At 49.1% G+C, this 16,709-nt stretch overlaps 1 protein-coding gene across 1 annotated transcript in view; it reads right to left on the bottom strand.

Moving 5' to 3' along the window:
- RYR3 (ryanodine receptor 3) overlaps positions 1 to 16,709 on the bottom strand; it is a 236,232-nt gene that overhangs the window by 91,373 nt on the left and 128,150 nt on the right. The window contains exons 38-43 of the mRNA XM_054162126.1: positions 14,839 to 14,976; positions 10,913 to 11,186; positions 8,359 to 8,473; positions 6,396 to 6,528; positions 4,627 to 4,730; positions 2,628 to 2,763 (exon numbers count right to left, since the gene is read on the bottom strand). Of these exons, the coding sequence (XP_054018101.1) occupies positions 2,628 to 2,763; positions 4,627 to 4,730; positions 6,396 to 6,528; positions 8,359 to 8,473; positions 10,913 to 11,186; positions 14,839 to 14,976 (900 nt within the window). The remainder of the gene's footprint in view (positions 1 to 2,627; positions 2,764 to 4,626; positions 4,731 to 6,395; positions 6,529 to 8,358; positions 8,474 to 10,912; positions 11,187 to 14,838; positions 14,977 to 16,709) is intronic.

The following is a 16,709-nucleotide window of genomic DNA, read 5'->3' as shown; positions in this document are numbered from 1 at the left end:
GAAAGGAGGTTGTGGAGAGGCTGCTGCTGGTCTCTTCTCACAGGGAATTAGTGATGGAACAAGAGGGAATGGCTGTGGTGCTGAGGGCTGTGGTTTAGTGAGGGATTTAGCAGTGTTAGGTTAATGGTTGGACTCAATGACCTTAAAGGTTTCTTCCAACCAAAACAATTCTGTCATCCTATACCCCTACTGCTGGCTTTGCACACATTCTGTTCCTCTTGTTGTTTCTTCTTTCTTTCTCCTTTTCATCCACCTTATTTTAATACTGCAGGGGGAAAGTGGGATTTTAAACCTTAAAGTCAACAGTTTTACTTTCATTTGGTGAAAATCAAACCTAATCTCAAAAGGATTCCTGCTACATGCCTCCCTATTGATACAAGATGATCATGCAAACAGGCACCACATTCAGCTGCAGTCCCCAGATGCTCCTGAATTCTTGCAGCTGTTAAAAATTCATCCTAATTTAGGCAGTTTTCAACACAGCAGTGAGGGTACCACGAGGAGTCCAATTTAGGGTAGAAGGAAGCATGCATCAGCCAAAGACTCTTGAGGCACTTTTAATTTAGAAGGTGTAGGAAAGAAACTCAAATTTGAGCACAAAGGTCAAATTAATCTTTAATGTTGCTCTGCTGAAGTCAATAAGAGTTTATCCAGAACTACTTAGCCTACAATTTCAATTTACAGTTTCCTGTAGAATGCATTTGCCACTTGAATCTTGTTCTGACCTTCCCTGCATGTCCCTCTTGATGGGATATCAAACTGCTGGCCAAAGGCTTTGGCTTGTCCCAGGGATTCATTGGCCAGAATCAAACTTTACTCTTGTCTTTACAAGTGTATGTTTGATGCCTTTATCACCACAACCCAAATATTTCACTTATTTCTATTTGTAATTCTCACAGATCAAAGGATGTTAGGGGTCAGAAGGGACCTCCAAAGATCATCTGTCCAACCCTCCTGCCAGAGCAGGCCCATACAATCCAGCACAGGTCACACAGAACACATCCAGATGGGGCTGGAAAGGCTCCACAGGAGGAGACTCCACAACCTCTCTGGGCAGCCTGCTCCAGGGCTCTGGGACCCTCACAGGGAAGAAGTTCCTCCTCAGGCTGAGGTGGAACCTGCTGTGCTGGAGTTTCTATCCACTGCCCCTTGTCCTGTTACAGGTTGCAACTGAGCAGAGCCTGTCCCTCCCTCTTGACCCCCAGCCCTCAGCTATTGATAGACATTGATCAGATCCCTCTCAGCCTTCTCCTCTCCAGACTGAACAGCCCCAGAGCTCTCAGCCTCTCCTCCCCAGGCAGTGCTGCAGTCCCTTCAGCATCCTTGGGAGCCCTCCCTTAGACTCCCTCCAGCAGATCCCTGTCCTTCCTGAACTGGGGAGCCCAGACCTGGATGCAATATTCCAGGTGTGGCCTCACCAGGCAGAGAACACAGAGAAATTAGTAATCTGACTATCTAAGTGCCAGGAGAAGGCTCAAAATCCCAACCATCACTGGAAAATAGGATTGAAACTAAACCTTCATTCCAGTGACTGGCAGTGAATCCAGCAAAGCTTGCTCTCCACACTGAATGAAACTATCACAGAATCACAGAAGGGCTTAGGTGGGAAGGGACCTTAGAGGTCATCCACTCAGCCTAAGATCAAAGTGATTCCATTATCCAGAGGACTGTTAACATTCATTTACAAAACCAACCATGAAACCCACAGACTCTATCAGCCCAATGACTTTGTTCTTACGTCACAGCAGTTTGTCAAGTGAGGTTAGCAGCTCTGTAGCTACTGGTTTGTCAGCTCATGAACACACTCCAGGTTTGCTCACTGAGCTGCACCGGTTTCTCTCTGCTTCAGGTATTATTTGCTAATTCCAGACCAAGTGAGAACAGCCACAGCCTAAAAATCCAACTGTTAAAAATTCTTTCCCTTCAGGCTGTGGCACACCTCCCATGCTGGCAGATGAGCTGGATGCTGAAGCAGACAAGTGTTTGGTCTCGTCTCAATTGCTAGTTGGGTAACAAAAATTCACAGGAACTGGAGGATGCTTTTTGTTTAGTGGCATTCAGATCAAGTTGATTTCATCATCTTTGTTTCATAAATTTCAGAAGGAACATGCCCACAGAGGCAAGTACAACGCAGTTATCAAAGGGAGCTTGTTTGCTCAAGACATCAGATGTAGGGTACACAGGGTGCTCGACAAGCACTGATACCTCAGGACCATGTCCAGCTGTGAGCTACTGGCAATGTGGGGTTTGAAAGGCAAACCAGCTGAAATACAACCCGCTACATCTCCCAGCGGTGCACCGGCCATGAAAGGTCTAAGAATCAGTGCTGCCTGGGAATGCCTGGAACCAGCATATGTGGGGTACACAAATACCACAGCCTGAAATAATTCCTCCCATCATTTGCTCCCCCAGCAGTCCCTCCATTAAATGATACAACCTGCAAACGAGTAAGGGAGAAAAAGCCAACTATGAAGAGTCCAAAAGACTTCAACAAGCAGCACCTAGCAGACACCCTCATCTGGAACAAGAGCAGCATGCACTGACCTCTCCTCAGCCAGCAACAGGCTAGAGAAGCAGGTGCAGGGCCAGCTGTGGCTGGAATTGGGATGCCAAGGATTGCTACTCACTGTTCACAAACACTGCAAATCTGAGGAAGGAGAGGTAGCGCTCCCCCTCGATGGGGTTCCAGCCGATGTCCGGGTAGCCTTTCGCCAGCAGCACCGGGCAGCTCTGCAGGCCACAGCCTGCCAGGTAGGTCACAACCTAGGGAAGCGTTCCGTGAGGCAAGGCTTTAGAAACAGCCCTCAGAACAGCTGGGAAGCAAAACCATCAAAGCCTTTGCTTTTCCATAGCAAGGTTCTTACATCCTGGAGAAGCCACCAACACAGCTCATGGTGGCAGCAGTCAAGCACTCTCTGCCTGCTTATCCAGCTACCTCATTATGTGATGACACAAACCATGTGACAAGGAACAGATGTGGAATGTGAAGAGGAGAAGAAAGTCTTGTGGAATTCAGACCTTTTTCAGCAGTACTTACATTACAACCCCCTATTTAACAACTTTCCAAATCACATCAACAACCATGGCTGGCTCATTTGCTACAACAGCAAAATGATTATTGCACCAGCAGCTTATTTACTGCAACCCCAACTTCAACAGCTCTGCAAACAGTGACTGACAAACATCACTGGTGAGTGGGTTTAAGGGTGTGAAACCCATACTCCACAGAGTCTCCTTCTGTGTCAAGCCATAATTTAGGTGCTTAACTGTCCTTGTCCAGTTACAGAAACCCCCATCTTCCATCTTCTGCTCCCCAGTGCTGTGCTAGCACACACCACCTCCTTTACTCCTGAATGTGCACTCATCTTCCATCTCTTTCAATCTGTTCTCCTTCCTGCTTACCCAAAGAGCTTCCATGCCATTTTTGGGGGTATCCTTTCACTCACCATTTCTAGCCTGTCCTGTCTCTCCATTTCTAACTAACTGTTGCTAGTGACTGGGATCCTGGGTTCTGTATGAACTACCCTTAAAATCCTGTTCCAACTTCACAGAACCACAGAAGTGTCAGCGTTGGAAGGGACCTCAAGGATCATCTAGTTCCAACCTCACTGCCACAGGCAGGGACATCTCACACTACAGCAGGTTGCTCACAGCCACATCCAGCCTAGCCTTAAAAAACTCCAGGGATGAGGCTTCCACCACCTGTGGTGGGCAACCTGTGCCAGACTCTCACCACCCTCACGCTGAAGAACTAATCTAAATCTCCCCTCCTCTAGCTTGGATCCATCCCCCCTAGTTCTATCACTACCTGACACACTAAACAGTCCCTCCCCAGCTTTCCTGTAGCCCCTGCAGATCCTGGAAGGCCACAATTAGGTCTCCTCAGAGCCTTCTCTTCTCCAGACTGCACAACCCCAACTCCCTCAGTCTGTCCTCAGAGCAGCTCCAGCCCTCTGCTCATCCTTGTGGCCCTTCTCTGGACATTTCCCAGCACCTCCAGATCCTTCCTGTCCTAGGGGCTCCAGAACTGGCCCCAGAGCTCCAGCTGTGGTCTCAGCAGAGTGGAGCAGAGGGGCAGAATCCCCTCCCTGGCCCTGCTGGCTCTGCTTCTCTTGCTGCAGCCCAGGCTCTGCTTGGCTCTCTGGGCTGCAAGTGCTCACTGCTGGCTCCTGTTGAGCTTCTCATCCACCAGCACCCCCAAGTCCTTTTCTTCAGGGCTGCTCCTTCCTCTCCTCTTCCATTCTGTTAACTCTTCCTTCCATCCCCAGTCTGTATGATTTTTTAAAAGCCAAAATGTGTGCTTCCTTTCTTCACATTCTCCTCTTAATTCTCTAATGTATTCCTCCTTAACCATTAATTCTTGATTTGCCTCTCTGAGTTTTTCTTGTCTTCCTTTCCACCTGATAACCACAGGGTAAGGATGCAGAAGGAAGCAAGAAAACTCTTTTTGCTGTGATGCACACTATGAGGGAAAATACTGCTCAGCCAACTCTTACTTTGAGCTCAGAGCAGGGATTTCTGAGGAGTTCATATAAAAAAACCCTACTATGATCAGCCTTGTCCCCTTCCCTTCGGGCACATGTACACTGCTCAATAAACAGGTAAACAGGTCAGTGATCACTTAACCTTATCGAGGTCTGGCTCCTCCAATGCTAGTGCAAGCTCATTGTTGTCCATGACAGAGGCTGCTGCGACGTCCAGCGGTGTCGAACCTCTCATTGAAGGAAACGCTGCGGAGAAGGGACAGGAATGAAATCGGGCCTGCAGTACCGGCAGCCGAGCAGCAGAGGGCAGCAGCCACACTGGCATCTATTAATAGTGCCTCGCAGGGCTGCTCTGCAGCCGAGCCAGGGGAGCTGCTCGGAGCAATGCTCAAACCAATGCTGAAATGGCTCTGCGACTTGGCATCCCTATCCAGCAACATTCTCAACCACGCAGGTTTTCACTGCGGGTGAAGAAATCTCTGTTAACAACGTAGCAAATCGGAGCAGCACTACACTGTTTCTTTAGCAGAGCAACACCACCCCTGCAATTCTGCACAACTCTCCCAGCTCCAGGTTTTCAAACATGCCTTTGTCCAGCTAAGAGAGACATTTCCAAGCTTTGGAGCCACCTGCTCACTTTCTTTCAGTCTTATCCCGTTTTCTGTGCTTAAGATGGGCAACTGCAGGTCATGATGTACAGCTAAAGCACTGAGAGATCACAAACTGCCTTGCCTTGCTACACCTTGTTTCTGCAGCCAACTATCCAGCCAAGGCAATGGTCTCTGTCCTCAAAATCTAATGCACACAGATTAAACCAAAATTCATTCCAAATGAAAAAAAATCTTAGATTCATGAATGGGCTAAACTTTAGATGGAAGGAAAATGAACCCAGATGAACCAGGCAAAACACCAGGGCAAGCACCAGAAAGGGTGAATCACATCTTGGATTCCCAATCACAACTATTTTGAACAGGGGAGGAAAAAGCCAATGTATGGATGTAGTCTCACATTTTCCAAGCTATTAAAAAAACCACAGAGGAATCTATTTCTAAGATAATTCACAGACACAAGGCTGCAAGGGAAAGGAAGAAAATATTCATCATAGAATCATAAAATGGTCTGGTTTGGAAGGGACCTTTGAAGGTCATCCAGTCCAACCCCCTCGGCAGTCAGCAAGGACATCCTCAACTAGGTCAGGTTGCCCAGGGCCCTGCTGAGCCTCACTTTGAATATCTCTGCCCTGGTGAGATCTCACCTGGAATATTGCATCCAGGTCTGGGCTCCCCAGTTCAAGAGGGACAGGGATCTGCTGGAGAGAGGCCAAGGGAGGGCTCCAAGGCTGCTGAAGGGACTGCAGCACTGCCTGGGGAGGAGAGGCTGAGAGCCCTGGGGCTGTTCAGTCTGGAGAGGAGAAAGCTGAGAGGGATCTGATCAATGTCTATCAATAGCTGAGGGCTGGGGCTCAAGAGGCTCTGCTCAGCTGCATCCTGGGATAGGACAAGGGGCAGTGGATATAAAGTCCAGCACAGGAGGTTCCAGCTCAACATGAGGAGGAACTTATTCCACTGTGAGGGTCCCAGAGCCCTGGAGCAGGCTGCCCAGAGAGGTTGTGGAGTCTCTTTCTCTGGAGCCTTTCCAGCCCCATCTGGATGTTTTCCTCTGTGACCTGTGCTGGATTCTATGCTCCTGCTCTAGCAGGAGGGTTGGACAGATGATCTTTGGAGGTCCCTTCCAACCCCTAACATCCTTTGATCCTGTGATCTCCAGGGATGAGGCCCCGACCACCTCCCTGGGCAACCCGCTGCGGAGTTCATTCATCTCATGCTTCCACCTGCTGTATAAACTAGCTGCTAGTCTTGTGACACCACAGTGGTGACATCCTGCTTTTGCTGTTCCAGCTGTGTGACCTACCCAGGCCCACGCTGCTGTTCTCCAGGAGGTAGCTGAGATGCTCAAACATGGCCTTCTGGTTCTGCCGGCTGATGCGGCAGAAGTAGCAGAGGAACCGGCAACAGCTTGCCACCATCTTGGGGAAAGCGATCTGCTGGAGAGCAAGTGTGACACAGGAGGGAGATATGTTAATGACCAATCTGCTCCACTTCCCTGGCACTCCTAACAAGCCAAGTACAGGGAAGTTACCAAGGTGATAAGCAGCTGACAGCTGCCTTGTTTCTAACTGAAGGCCTGACCTGTGTCTCCTTTTAGCTTTCATATTAATTAGGCTGTTACTAAACTAAACTAAACTAAACTAAACTAAACTAAAGTCAAAAGGTTTAAAGACCATCTTGCAGAGGACTCCAGGGGACAAATAAGGGGGAACACATGGAGAGGTAATTCTCATGAAAGCAATCAGCAGAGCAGCAAATGCAGCGACACAAGAACTCTGTCTTAGCGACATGAGCCTGACCAGCTGAATCCCCAGCACTGGTACGGAGAACAGTCCAGCACCTTAGTTTTTGCCCCCCTGGGACAAGGAGAACCTACAGAGTTCACACAAAATGTTCCTGCAAGGCTCCTACAGTGTTCACTGCCTTTGCCTGATAAAACAAACCAACAAATTGCATTAACTGTCACAGACTGGCTCAGGCTGGAAGGGAGCTCAGAGCTCCTCTGCCCCAACCTCCCCACCATGCCCAGGGACACCTCTCAGCCACACTCAGCTGCTCAAGGCCTCATCCAGCCTGGCCTTCAGCACCCCCAGGCAGGAGGCAGCCACAGCCTCCCTGGGCAGCCTGTGCCAGAGTCTCAGCAGCCTCCTGCTGATGAACTTCTTCCTCAAATCCTGCCTATCCAATGCTATGAAACCCAAACAAACCCCAAGGCTTTAGGTGCTGTGCACTATGTGCAAGGATTTATCCTCTGGAACAAATTCCAGCTGCACTGTGTGTAAGTGGATGGCTCCCAAGCTGCAGTTGGCCATACCACCTCCTGAGATGAGCAAGGGATGCCATTCTCACATTTTACTGAAAGAAGCTACAAGAACAAGACCAAAAGTCGAGGCAGAGGTTTTTTGGATGCTTGCGTCAAGGTTTTTCTAGCAGCATTTCTACCATGATAGAGCAGTGCTGAAAAGGTGTCAGGTTCTGCTGCAGATCTGCATGCCAAGGAAACTTGCCACCACTGCAGCTCTGTGACTCCTTAAGAAAATGATGGGTTCTGAATCACCAGTATCTGGAAGTTTCCACACTTAAGGAAAAAATGAGGAGTTTGGAACAGGTGAAATACCAAATACATCCTATTTAGAATCATAGAATCACAGAACTGCCAGGGCTGGAAAGGACCTCAAGGCTCAGCCAGTCCCAACCCCCTGCCATGGGCAGGGACACCTCACACCGCAGCAGGTTGCTCACAGCCACCTCCAGCCTGGCTGCAAACACCTCCAGGCAGGAGGCTTCCACCACCTTCCTGGGCAACCTGTGCCAGGCTCTCACCACCCTCATGGGGAACAACTTCTTCCTGACATCCAGTCTGAATCTCCCCACTTCTAGTTTTGCTCCATCCCCCCACTCCTATCACTCCCTGACACCCTCAAAAGTCCCTCCCCAGCTTTCTTGTAGGCCCCCTTAATTTTCCCATTCCCTAGCATTATGCTCAGAGCCCTGTCCAGCCTGTCCTTGAATATCTCCAGGGATGGGGCCTCAACCACCTCCCTGGGCAGCCTCTTGTAGTGTTCCAGCACCCTCATGGTAAAGAATATTGAGCTTCTCCCTCTCTGCTCTACTTTTAACATTAACCCACATTTCAAATTGGACAAGCAACATTTATCTCCATGAGGGAGATCTATTCTTCCTTGGGTAGTTCTCCTTGATGATCAGAGCACACTTCCTGAAAGGGTCAAAATGCCAAAGACACCAGAAAATGCCAGTGAAATTACCTGAGATTTTTCTCCTCCAAGCACATTCACCATCACATCCATCACAGTCTCATGCATGCCCAAGACTCTCATCAGGTTAGGATGCTGATAGAACACCTTGTTGTTCATTATATCCCTGGAAGGGAAGGCAACAAAGTGACTTTAGGAGACACCATCTGAAGTCAGTACTGCATCAGTAGAGGTTTCAGGCAGGGCATGCAGTGTAGTCACATCATTTAAATTCTCAGCTTTCAGCATGAGACAACCCCACACTCAGCAGATGGAAATGGGGTCAGGCCTCTAGATCTCCAAAATTCTGCAGAGGAATCTAAACTTCTTTCCAAATGCCATTCCTTCCTCTTTAAAATGGCTCTTACCATCTGTGCTGCTTAAAGGAAAAAAACCATCTTCTGTGATGATCTAAGTGGAAATGAATACATTCTGTTATGAGCAAGTGGAGAATGGAGAAATCTAAATCCAATCATGCCTCTGCAGCAACACTCCTTAATTAATTTTCTCAGCTAACAAAGTAGAAGACAATGAATAAATGTAATATCCAGGGTTATCTGGCAAATGTCTTCCACCAGTACTCCCCAAATCAAGACCAGCTGTCAAAGATGTAAGCTGGCACACACAGCCCTCTCCAGGAGGAGCATTTTCGGGGTGCCTGCCATGCTCTCAGCACTGCTTTCCTCATCCAGAACACAATTCCTGTGCTTCAGGAGGGAACCCAGGGACTGCTAAGGTTTGAGGCTGCCCTGTTCAAAAGCAATGGCAGACAACAGGCTTCGTGCCTGCAACACAGGAACCTGGCAATGGGAGAGGGCTCAGGACAGCACCTCCCAGATTCTGCAGCAACTTCACAAACCCTGCATCAGGAACAAATGAGGGCATCCTGTCACCAACTAACCCAGGAGCTGCTCCCATGCCCTGCTCAGTTCAGCTGCAGGCAGCAGGCTTTGCAGTTTGCACAAAACCAACGTGCTTTTTGCAGTGAGACCGTAAGGAAGCTCCTGAGGGCTGCTGCCACGGAGAGCAACTGCTCCGAGTCCTTGGGGAAGGACAAAGACATTCCTCAGGCCATCACACTGCCCTGTTCCCTCTTCCCAAAAATGCCACTTTAAGTAATTAACTCGCTGTGAATTTTGTTGTTGTTCCTTCAGCATTAAATGGCCCAATCTGACAATTATTCACAAGAGGAGCAACAGCCACAGATCACAGGGCTCTGGGGGTACAAGATCCTGACAGGCTTGAGAAGTGAGCCAGTGCCAGCTGTATCAGATTCCTGCAAGCCCAAGTGCAAGGTCCTGCAGCTGGGTAGGGACAATCCCAGGCACACATCCAGGCTGGGTGCAGAGTGGGTTGAGAGCAGCTCTGAAGAAAGAGCCTTGGGGCTGTTGGGTGCTGAGCAGCTCCCCAGGAGCCAGCAGTGCCCTCCTGCAGCCCTCAGGCAGCTGTGTGCTGGGCTGCAGCCAGAGCAGGGTGGGCAGCAGGGCAGCAGAGGGGATTCTGCCCCTGGGCTCTGCTCTGCTCAGACCTCACCTCCAATCCTGCCTCCAGTTCTGGTGCCCCCAGCATGAGGAGGACACAGAGCTGCTGGAGAGAGTCCAGAGGAGGCCACAAAGATGCTCCAAGGGCTGGAGCAGCTCTGCTGTGAGCACAGGCTGAGGGAGCTGGGGGTGTTCAGCCTGGAGAGGAGAAGGCTCTGGGAGGACCACCAGGAATTTTTTTACTCATTCATGAATCAGAAAGTGAATATTGACACCAGTCAAGATTAAAGTTGTCTACTTTCTCCAGAGGTGCTAAAACATGTGCTCTGATGAAGCTTTAAACATCAGGCTTAAAGGAGTCATAGAATCACAGAATCAGTCAGGGTTGGAAGGGACCACAAGGATCATCCAGTTCCAACCTCCCTGCCATGGGCAGGGACACCCCACACTAGATCAAGCTGGCCAGAGCCTCATCCAGCCTGGTCTTAAACACCTCCAGGGATGGGGCCTCAACCACCTCCACCCCATCACACCCCTGTGTCACCAGCCTGGGGACCAGGCTGTGGTGTGGGACAGTGCCACAGGCTGTGCTCAGGCCCAGGCAAACGACAGCAGTTGCTGCCCCTCAGCCGTTGATGTTGTCACCTGTTCAGGGAAGGCCACCAGGTTGGTCAGGCAGGATTTGCCCTTGGTGAAGCTGACTGTTCCCAATCACCTCTTCACTATTCTTCTGAGTCAGTAGTGCCTCCAGGAGGATCTGCTCTGGGCACAGAGGTGAGACTGCCTGGCCTGCAGTTCCCTGGTTCCTCCTGCTTACCCTTTTTGAGGGAGAAAGGTTTCCCCTGTTCCAGTCTGTGGGGACTGCCCCACACTGCCAGGACTTTTGGAGTCCATTTTGCTTAGAGGAGAAAATACCTTAGTCCCCAGAAATATTGCCATGTTTGATACAGCCAGAGAGATCAAATGGAGCCAGCTTGGAAAGGTATCTGCCTTTCAGTGCAGCAGTAATTGTCACCAAGGATCTACAATGAAAGGATTTACTAACACAACAAGAAACCTCACACCAAATGACGTTAGTTCCATACCCTAAGCCATTAATCATCAGCAATTCTTCCTCCTTCCCCATCCTGACGCTGAGAAGGGAGCGAATCTGGCCCAGTGCTGCCAGCAGGTTGATGGTGTCCTGCACAGAGGCAGCACTGATGGTGTAGGCTTTCCTCAGAGCCTGCAGCAGCTCCCCGATGCTGTCGTACTGCCTGCGCAGCAGGGTGTACATGATCCGAACCAGCTCGGGGTTTTGGATCTCATCCTCCTGGGACCAGCGCACCATAGTCTGGGAGATCAGCTCCTTCAGGGTAGCTGCGAGAGCAAAACACATTCAAAGTTATGTAAACAACAAAAAATGGCAGCCCCCCCATGAGCAACAGTCAAATATGAGATACCAGCAGACAGTGAGGCAGCTGCAAGAGAGCAGAACAGCAGCAGGCTGAAGAGGACTTTTCAGTTGGAAAAAGAAGGTTTAGATCCATCAAGGTAAGTGGCATGCTCTTGAGAGATGGAAAACATCTACTTGGTGAGACTCTGGAATAGAGAGATTGTGGCTGCCTCCTGCCTGGGGGTGCTGAAGGCCAGGCTGGATGAGGCCTTGAGCAGCTGAGAAGTGTCCCTGGGCATGGTGGGGAGGTTGGGGCAGCTGAGCTCTGAGCTCCCTTCCAGCCTGAGCCATGCTGGGATTCTCTTAGTGTCCCAGTCAGTATGAGCATTGCTGCTGAGTAAGGCCTAGTTGATTTTGACTCTAAAATTGTCCTTGCAAGCTAAATGCTATACTTAACTTTTCATTTCCCCATTAAGATTTAGAAGGTAAGATGGAGCACAGCACAATCACCAGGAATGATTCAAATCTGATGTGATCACGCCAAAACAAATAAATCAGTCCTGTACTTGACCATCATCAGCCTGGGCTTGGAACAGAGAAATTGGTTATTGAGTTTTCAGTAAACAGGTTACTGGCTGACCAGGATGACCTCCATTACAGCAGAAATACTCTTAGCTCAGCCTGCCAACCAACTTTGCCAGTGGGCAGGAGGAAATCAAATCTGTTCTAGACTTCTGAAAGTGCCAGAAAGGAGGATGAGATAGCTGCCCTCTGAAAGCACATATCCACCTCAGGGCCTAGCCAAGGTGGCTTGGGCAGGTTTTGCTGCTCGCTTTCTTGACGAATATTCAGTTCTTCTTTGTTCAAACAAAGGATCTACATCAGCTTCACACAAGCCATCTGCCTGGGGACATCTCAGAACTGTATGGTGATGCAAATGTACTAAGCAGGAGATGCAGCCCAGCAGGCAGCTGTGTGCTTGTCTGCGTTCAAAGCAGTGTGACCAGCAGGGCAGGGAGGGGATTCTGCCCTCCTGCTCTGCCCTGGCAAGACCCCACCTGCAGTGCTCTGTCCAGCTCTGGTGCCCCCAGCATAAGAGGGACATGGAGCTGCTGGCATGGGTCTAGATGAGGGCCACAAAGATGATCAGAAGGGTCGGACTTGATGATTTCCTGAGGTCCCTCCTAACCCCTAACATCCTGTGATCCTGTGGAGAACCTCTCCTGAGAGAGTTGGGGCCGTTCAGCCTGGAGAAGAGAAGGCTCCAGGGAGACCTTAGAGCAGCCTTCCAGTACCTGAAGGGGGCTGCAAGAAAGCTGGAATGGATTGAAGCTTGAGGAGGGCAGATTTAGACTGGGGATTAGGAAGAAATTCTTTAGAGTGAGGAGTCACAGGAACAGGTTGCCCAGGGAGGTTGTGGCTGCCTCCTCCTTCAAGGCCAGGTTAGATGAGGTCTTGAGCAACCTGGGCTGGTGGGAGGTGTCCCTGCCCATGGCAGGGGGTTTGGAACTAGATGATCTTAAAGGTCCTTTCCAACCCAAACCACTCTATGAATCTATGACTGTTTTCCCACCTGTTTGGGGAAAGTTGCTGTCTCTTGGTTAGATCTGCACCATGAGCATTGTTGAAGCAGCTCTGTTGTCTACATTTTCAGTTCAATGACCTTGACAACAAACGTTCTGAGCTCAGAGTTTAGGAAATCTACCTGAAAACTAAACACAATCCAGTCCCTGTTTCAGTACAGGTTCACTGTTGACAAAACAATGCAAGTTTCCCTATTGCCTGCAAAGTTACCTCCTGAATCTCCCAAAGTTCTTCAAACAGCAGGGCAGTGTTTATAGCTTCCAGCAGGGCAGTGTTTATAGCTGGTGCATATCCACTGATTTTTCACTCAGAGCAATTTCCCCCTCCAGGGCAATGAGGCAATCTCCTCTTCCTTGATTCTTGCACCAAAATCTTTCCTAAAATAACTAATCATTTCCCTTTCCCCTAACTTTCCAACTCACTGAATGTCACTGGCTACATAAATACACTTCTGTCAGGAAGTCAATCATCTTACTGAAGCATGTAATTGCTTACTCTGGCTTCCTGACTAGGTGGGGAAGGGGATAAACATGGAGCACCTGAAGTGGCACAACTCAAGGAAGAGTTAAAGCTCTTCCTCTGCAAAACCACTAGGTCTTCCACTTCTTCCACTTCTGCAACACAACTGTTCCTTGCCCTGACTCTGTTATGAGGTGATTTTATGCACAACTCCAACTTGTCACAGGGTTTTGTACAATATTCCGCATGAAACTCCTCAACACAAGGAGACATTTCTGTATGGTGAGCGTGAGCCCTGGAGCAGGCTGCCCAGAGAGGTTGTGGAGTCTCCTTCTCCACCCACCTGGATGTGTTCTGGGTGATCTGCCCTGAGTGACCCTGCACTGGCAGGGAGGTTGGACTGGATGGTGTCTGTAAGTCCCTTCCAGCCCCCAATGTTCTGTGATTCTCATGAAACCAAGAAATGAAAACCTAATTGCTTCCCTGGTAACTGCACTGTCCATACAGAGCTTCCCATGTGTAAGGTAACAAACACTTCAGCCAAAATCCTTTAAGTGGCATAAGAGTTAAAAAGCTAAGTAAATAAGAATATCATTATTTCAAGGCTGCTCTGGCAGATAATACATAGAATAAACCAGGTTGGAAGAGACCTTCAAGATCACCGCGTCCAACCCATCAACCAATCCAACACCGCCCAAACAACTAACCCACGGCACCAAGCACCCCAGCAAGTCTCCTCCTGAACACCTCCAGTGATGGCGACTCCACCACCTCCCCAGGCAGCCCATTCCAATGGGCAATCACTCTCTCTGTATAGAACTTCTTCCTAACATCCAGCCTGAACCTCCCCTGGCGCAGCCTGAGACTGTGTCCTCTTGTTCTGGTACTGGCCGCCTGGGAGAAGAGACCAACATCCGTCTGTCTACAACCTCCCTTCAGGTAGTTGTAGAGAGCAATAAGGTCACCCCTGAGTCTCCTCTTCTCCAGGCTAAGCAACCCCAGCTCCCTCAGCCTCTCCTCGTAGGGCTTATGTTCCAAGCCCCTCACCAACTTTGTTGCTCTTCTCTGGACTCGTTCCAGCAAGTCAACCTCCTTCCTAACCTGAGGGGCCCAGAACTGGACACAGGACTCGAGGTGACACTGATCTCTTGTTTCCTCCCTCTGTTCCTTCCTACCCTCCTGAAACAAAAGCTGCTGTGCACTTGAGGAAAAAGATCTCCTTGCAATTCAGTCAACAGACAAGAACAGATGAGAAATAATCAAACATGATGACTGCAGCATGATCTCAATCACAGTCAGCAATACTCCCCTGTACTTTCTGACTGCTCATCAATCACAAGTGTACTGTACAGCAACCAAACATTCTGTAACCAACATCTGAAAATCAAGCAACAACAAATGGTTGCTGCTCTGCTGAGACCCCACCTGGAGCTAACTGCATCCAGTGCTGGAGCCCCTAGGACAGGAAGGCTCTGGAGGTGCTGGAAGGTGTCCAGAGAAGGGCCACGAGGAGGAGCAGAGGGCTGGAGCTGCTCTGCTGTGAGGGCAGACTGAGGGAGTTGGGGTTGTTCAGGAAGGGAAAAACCAACTTACTGGGAGATTTCTCTTCTTCCTCTTTAGGTTCTACTTTTTCTGCTTTTGGTGGGCCTTTGATTTTGTACATTAAGGAGCGGAGTTTACCAGTCAAGGAGCAATCTTCCTCTTCCTCTTCCTCCTCTTCAAGCGGAATACCTTAGCAGAGAATGCAGCTGGTTAGAAAGAAAACTTCACCTTTGCTGGCTAACTGCTTGGATTTTTAAAACAGTGCCAGAATATATGCAGGAATCTCTTTTTTTAAACAAGCACATTTCATACAGAGGGAAAAAAGAAGCAAACCCAAACTCAACCACCCAACCCAGCCCAGCCCAGCACAGCCAGGCCAGCAGCTTTAACACACCAGCTGCAGTGGCACCCTTCAGATTACATCTGTTTCACTCCACACATTTCTTTCAGCCATATTTATAGGAGGATATTTTTCAGAATGATGACCACAGAGGCAATATATTTTTAAGATTCACTAAGGCAACTACTTTTGAAACATACTTGAGTAAATATCTGAACCTCTGATTCATACTACAGGATGTAAGCTAAAGAAAGGAATGCTTTGGGATCACAGCAGCAGATAATGTAAGGGCTGGAGCAGCTCTTCTGTGAGCACAGGCTGAGGGAGCTGGGGCTGTGCAGCCTGGAGAACACTCTGGGGGCACTTCAGAGTTGCCTTCCAATAGCTGAAGGGATCCTGCAGGAAGGGTGCAGAGGGACTTTCCATCAGGGGGTCCAGAGACAGGCCAAGGGGGAATGGTTTGAAGCTGAGGCAGAGCAGGGTCAGACTGGAGCGGAGGAAGAAGTCTCATTCAGTGCTCCAGAGCGTTCCCTATCCATCCTCCAGCCACTTACAGTCACAATCCATTCGAAACTGACCACTGGTTCCTGGTTAATTGCTTAATTCCAGTGGCAGGTCTGTGCACAGAAACAGATGGCTCCAGCCCAGATAAGTGCCAGTTTGATACTATGCAATAAAATCTGATGCAAATTTGGGAGTTTCTTTGTTTACAGCCAAGATTTTGCACACAAAAATTCCGACAGAGGAATTGTTTGGCTGACAAAATTAACGACTCACAGTTAGGGCACGCTAGGATTAAGAGTGACTAACTTTAATTCAGACTATTTGCATGTATTCATTACGAAGCAGCCTTTAATTACTTGATTGCATACATATTTGTCCACTTAAATCACAAAGTATACTCAGTATTAAAAAGCTGATTCACTATTCCAAGCACAACTCGTTCTCATTTTATCTGCAGCTGGGACTGCTCGGTGCTGATTTCCAGGGCTAAGCCAGGACACATCATGAGGAGCACTTGCCCAGAGCAACCACGCAGGACAAATCTGTACAAAGGAAGGAGCATGGCTTTCTTTGGAATCCATAACCTGCTCATATTTTATATGGAAATGATGAGGTCCCTTCCAACCTGAGCCATTCTTGGATTCCATGCTATTGGACAGAAACTTTTAAACAAGCTCAGGTTTCTCCTATTTTATATGCACCAAATTCTGTCAGCAAAGTCAGCAGGTGGACAGAAATTCATAGAATCACAGAATCAGCCAGGTTGGAAAAGACCTCAGAGATCATCAAGTCCAACCTATTACCTAATACCTAACACCTCCTGAGAACTAAACCATGGCTCCAAGTGCCACATCCAAGCCTTCCTTGAACACCTCCAGGGACAGTGACTCCACCACCTCCCTGGGCAGCACATCCCAATGGCCAATTACTCTTTCTGGGAAGAACTTTCTCTTGTCCTCATGAGACTCTGTCCTCTTGTTCTGGTGCTGGGTGCCTGGGAGAAGAGACCAACCCCCACCTGGCTACAACCTCCCTTCAGGTAGTTGTAGACAGCAATAAGGTCTCCCTTGAGCCTCCT

This window comes from Dryobates pubescens, chromosome 5 (assembly GCF_014839835.1).
Source record: "Dryobates pubescens isolate bDryPub1 chromosome 5, bDryPub1.pri, whole genome shotgun sequence".
Lineage (NCBI taxonomy): Eukaryota > Metazoa > Chordata > Aves > Piciformes > Picidae > Dryobates > Dryobates pubescens.
This window is presented reverse-complemented; position numbering and strand designations above follow the sequence as displayed.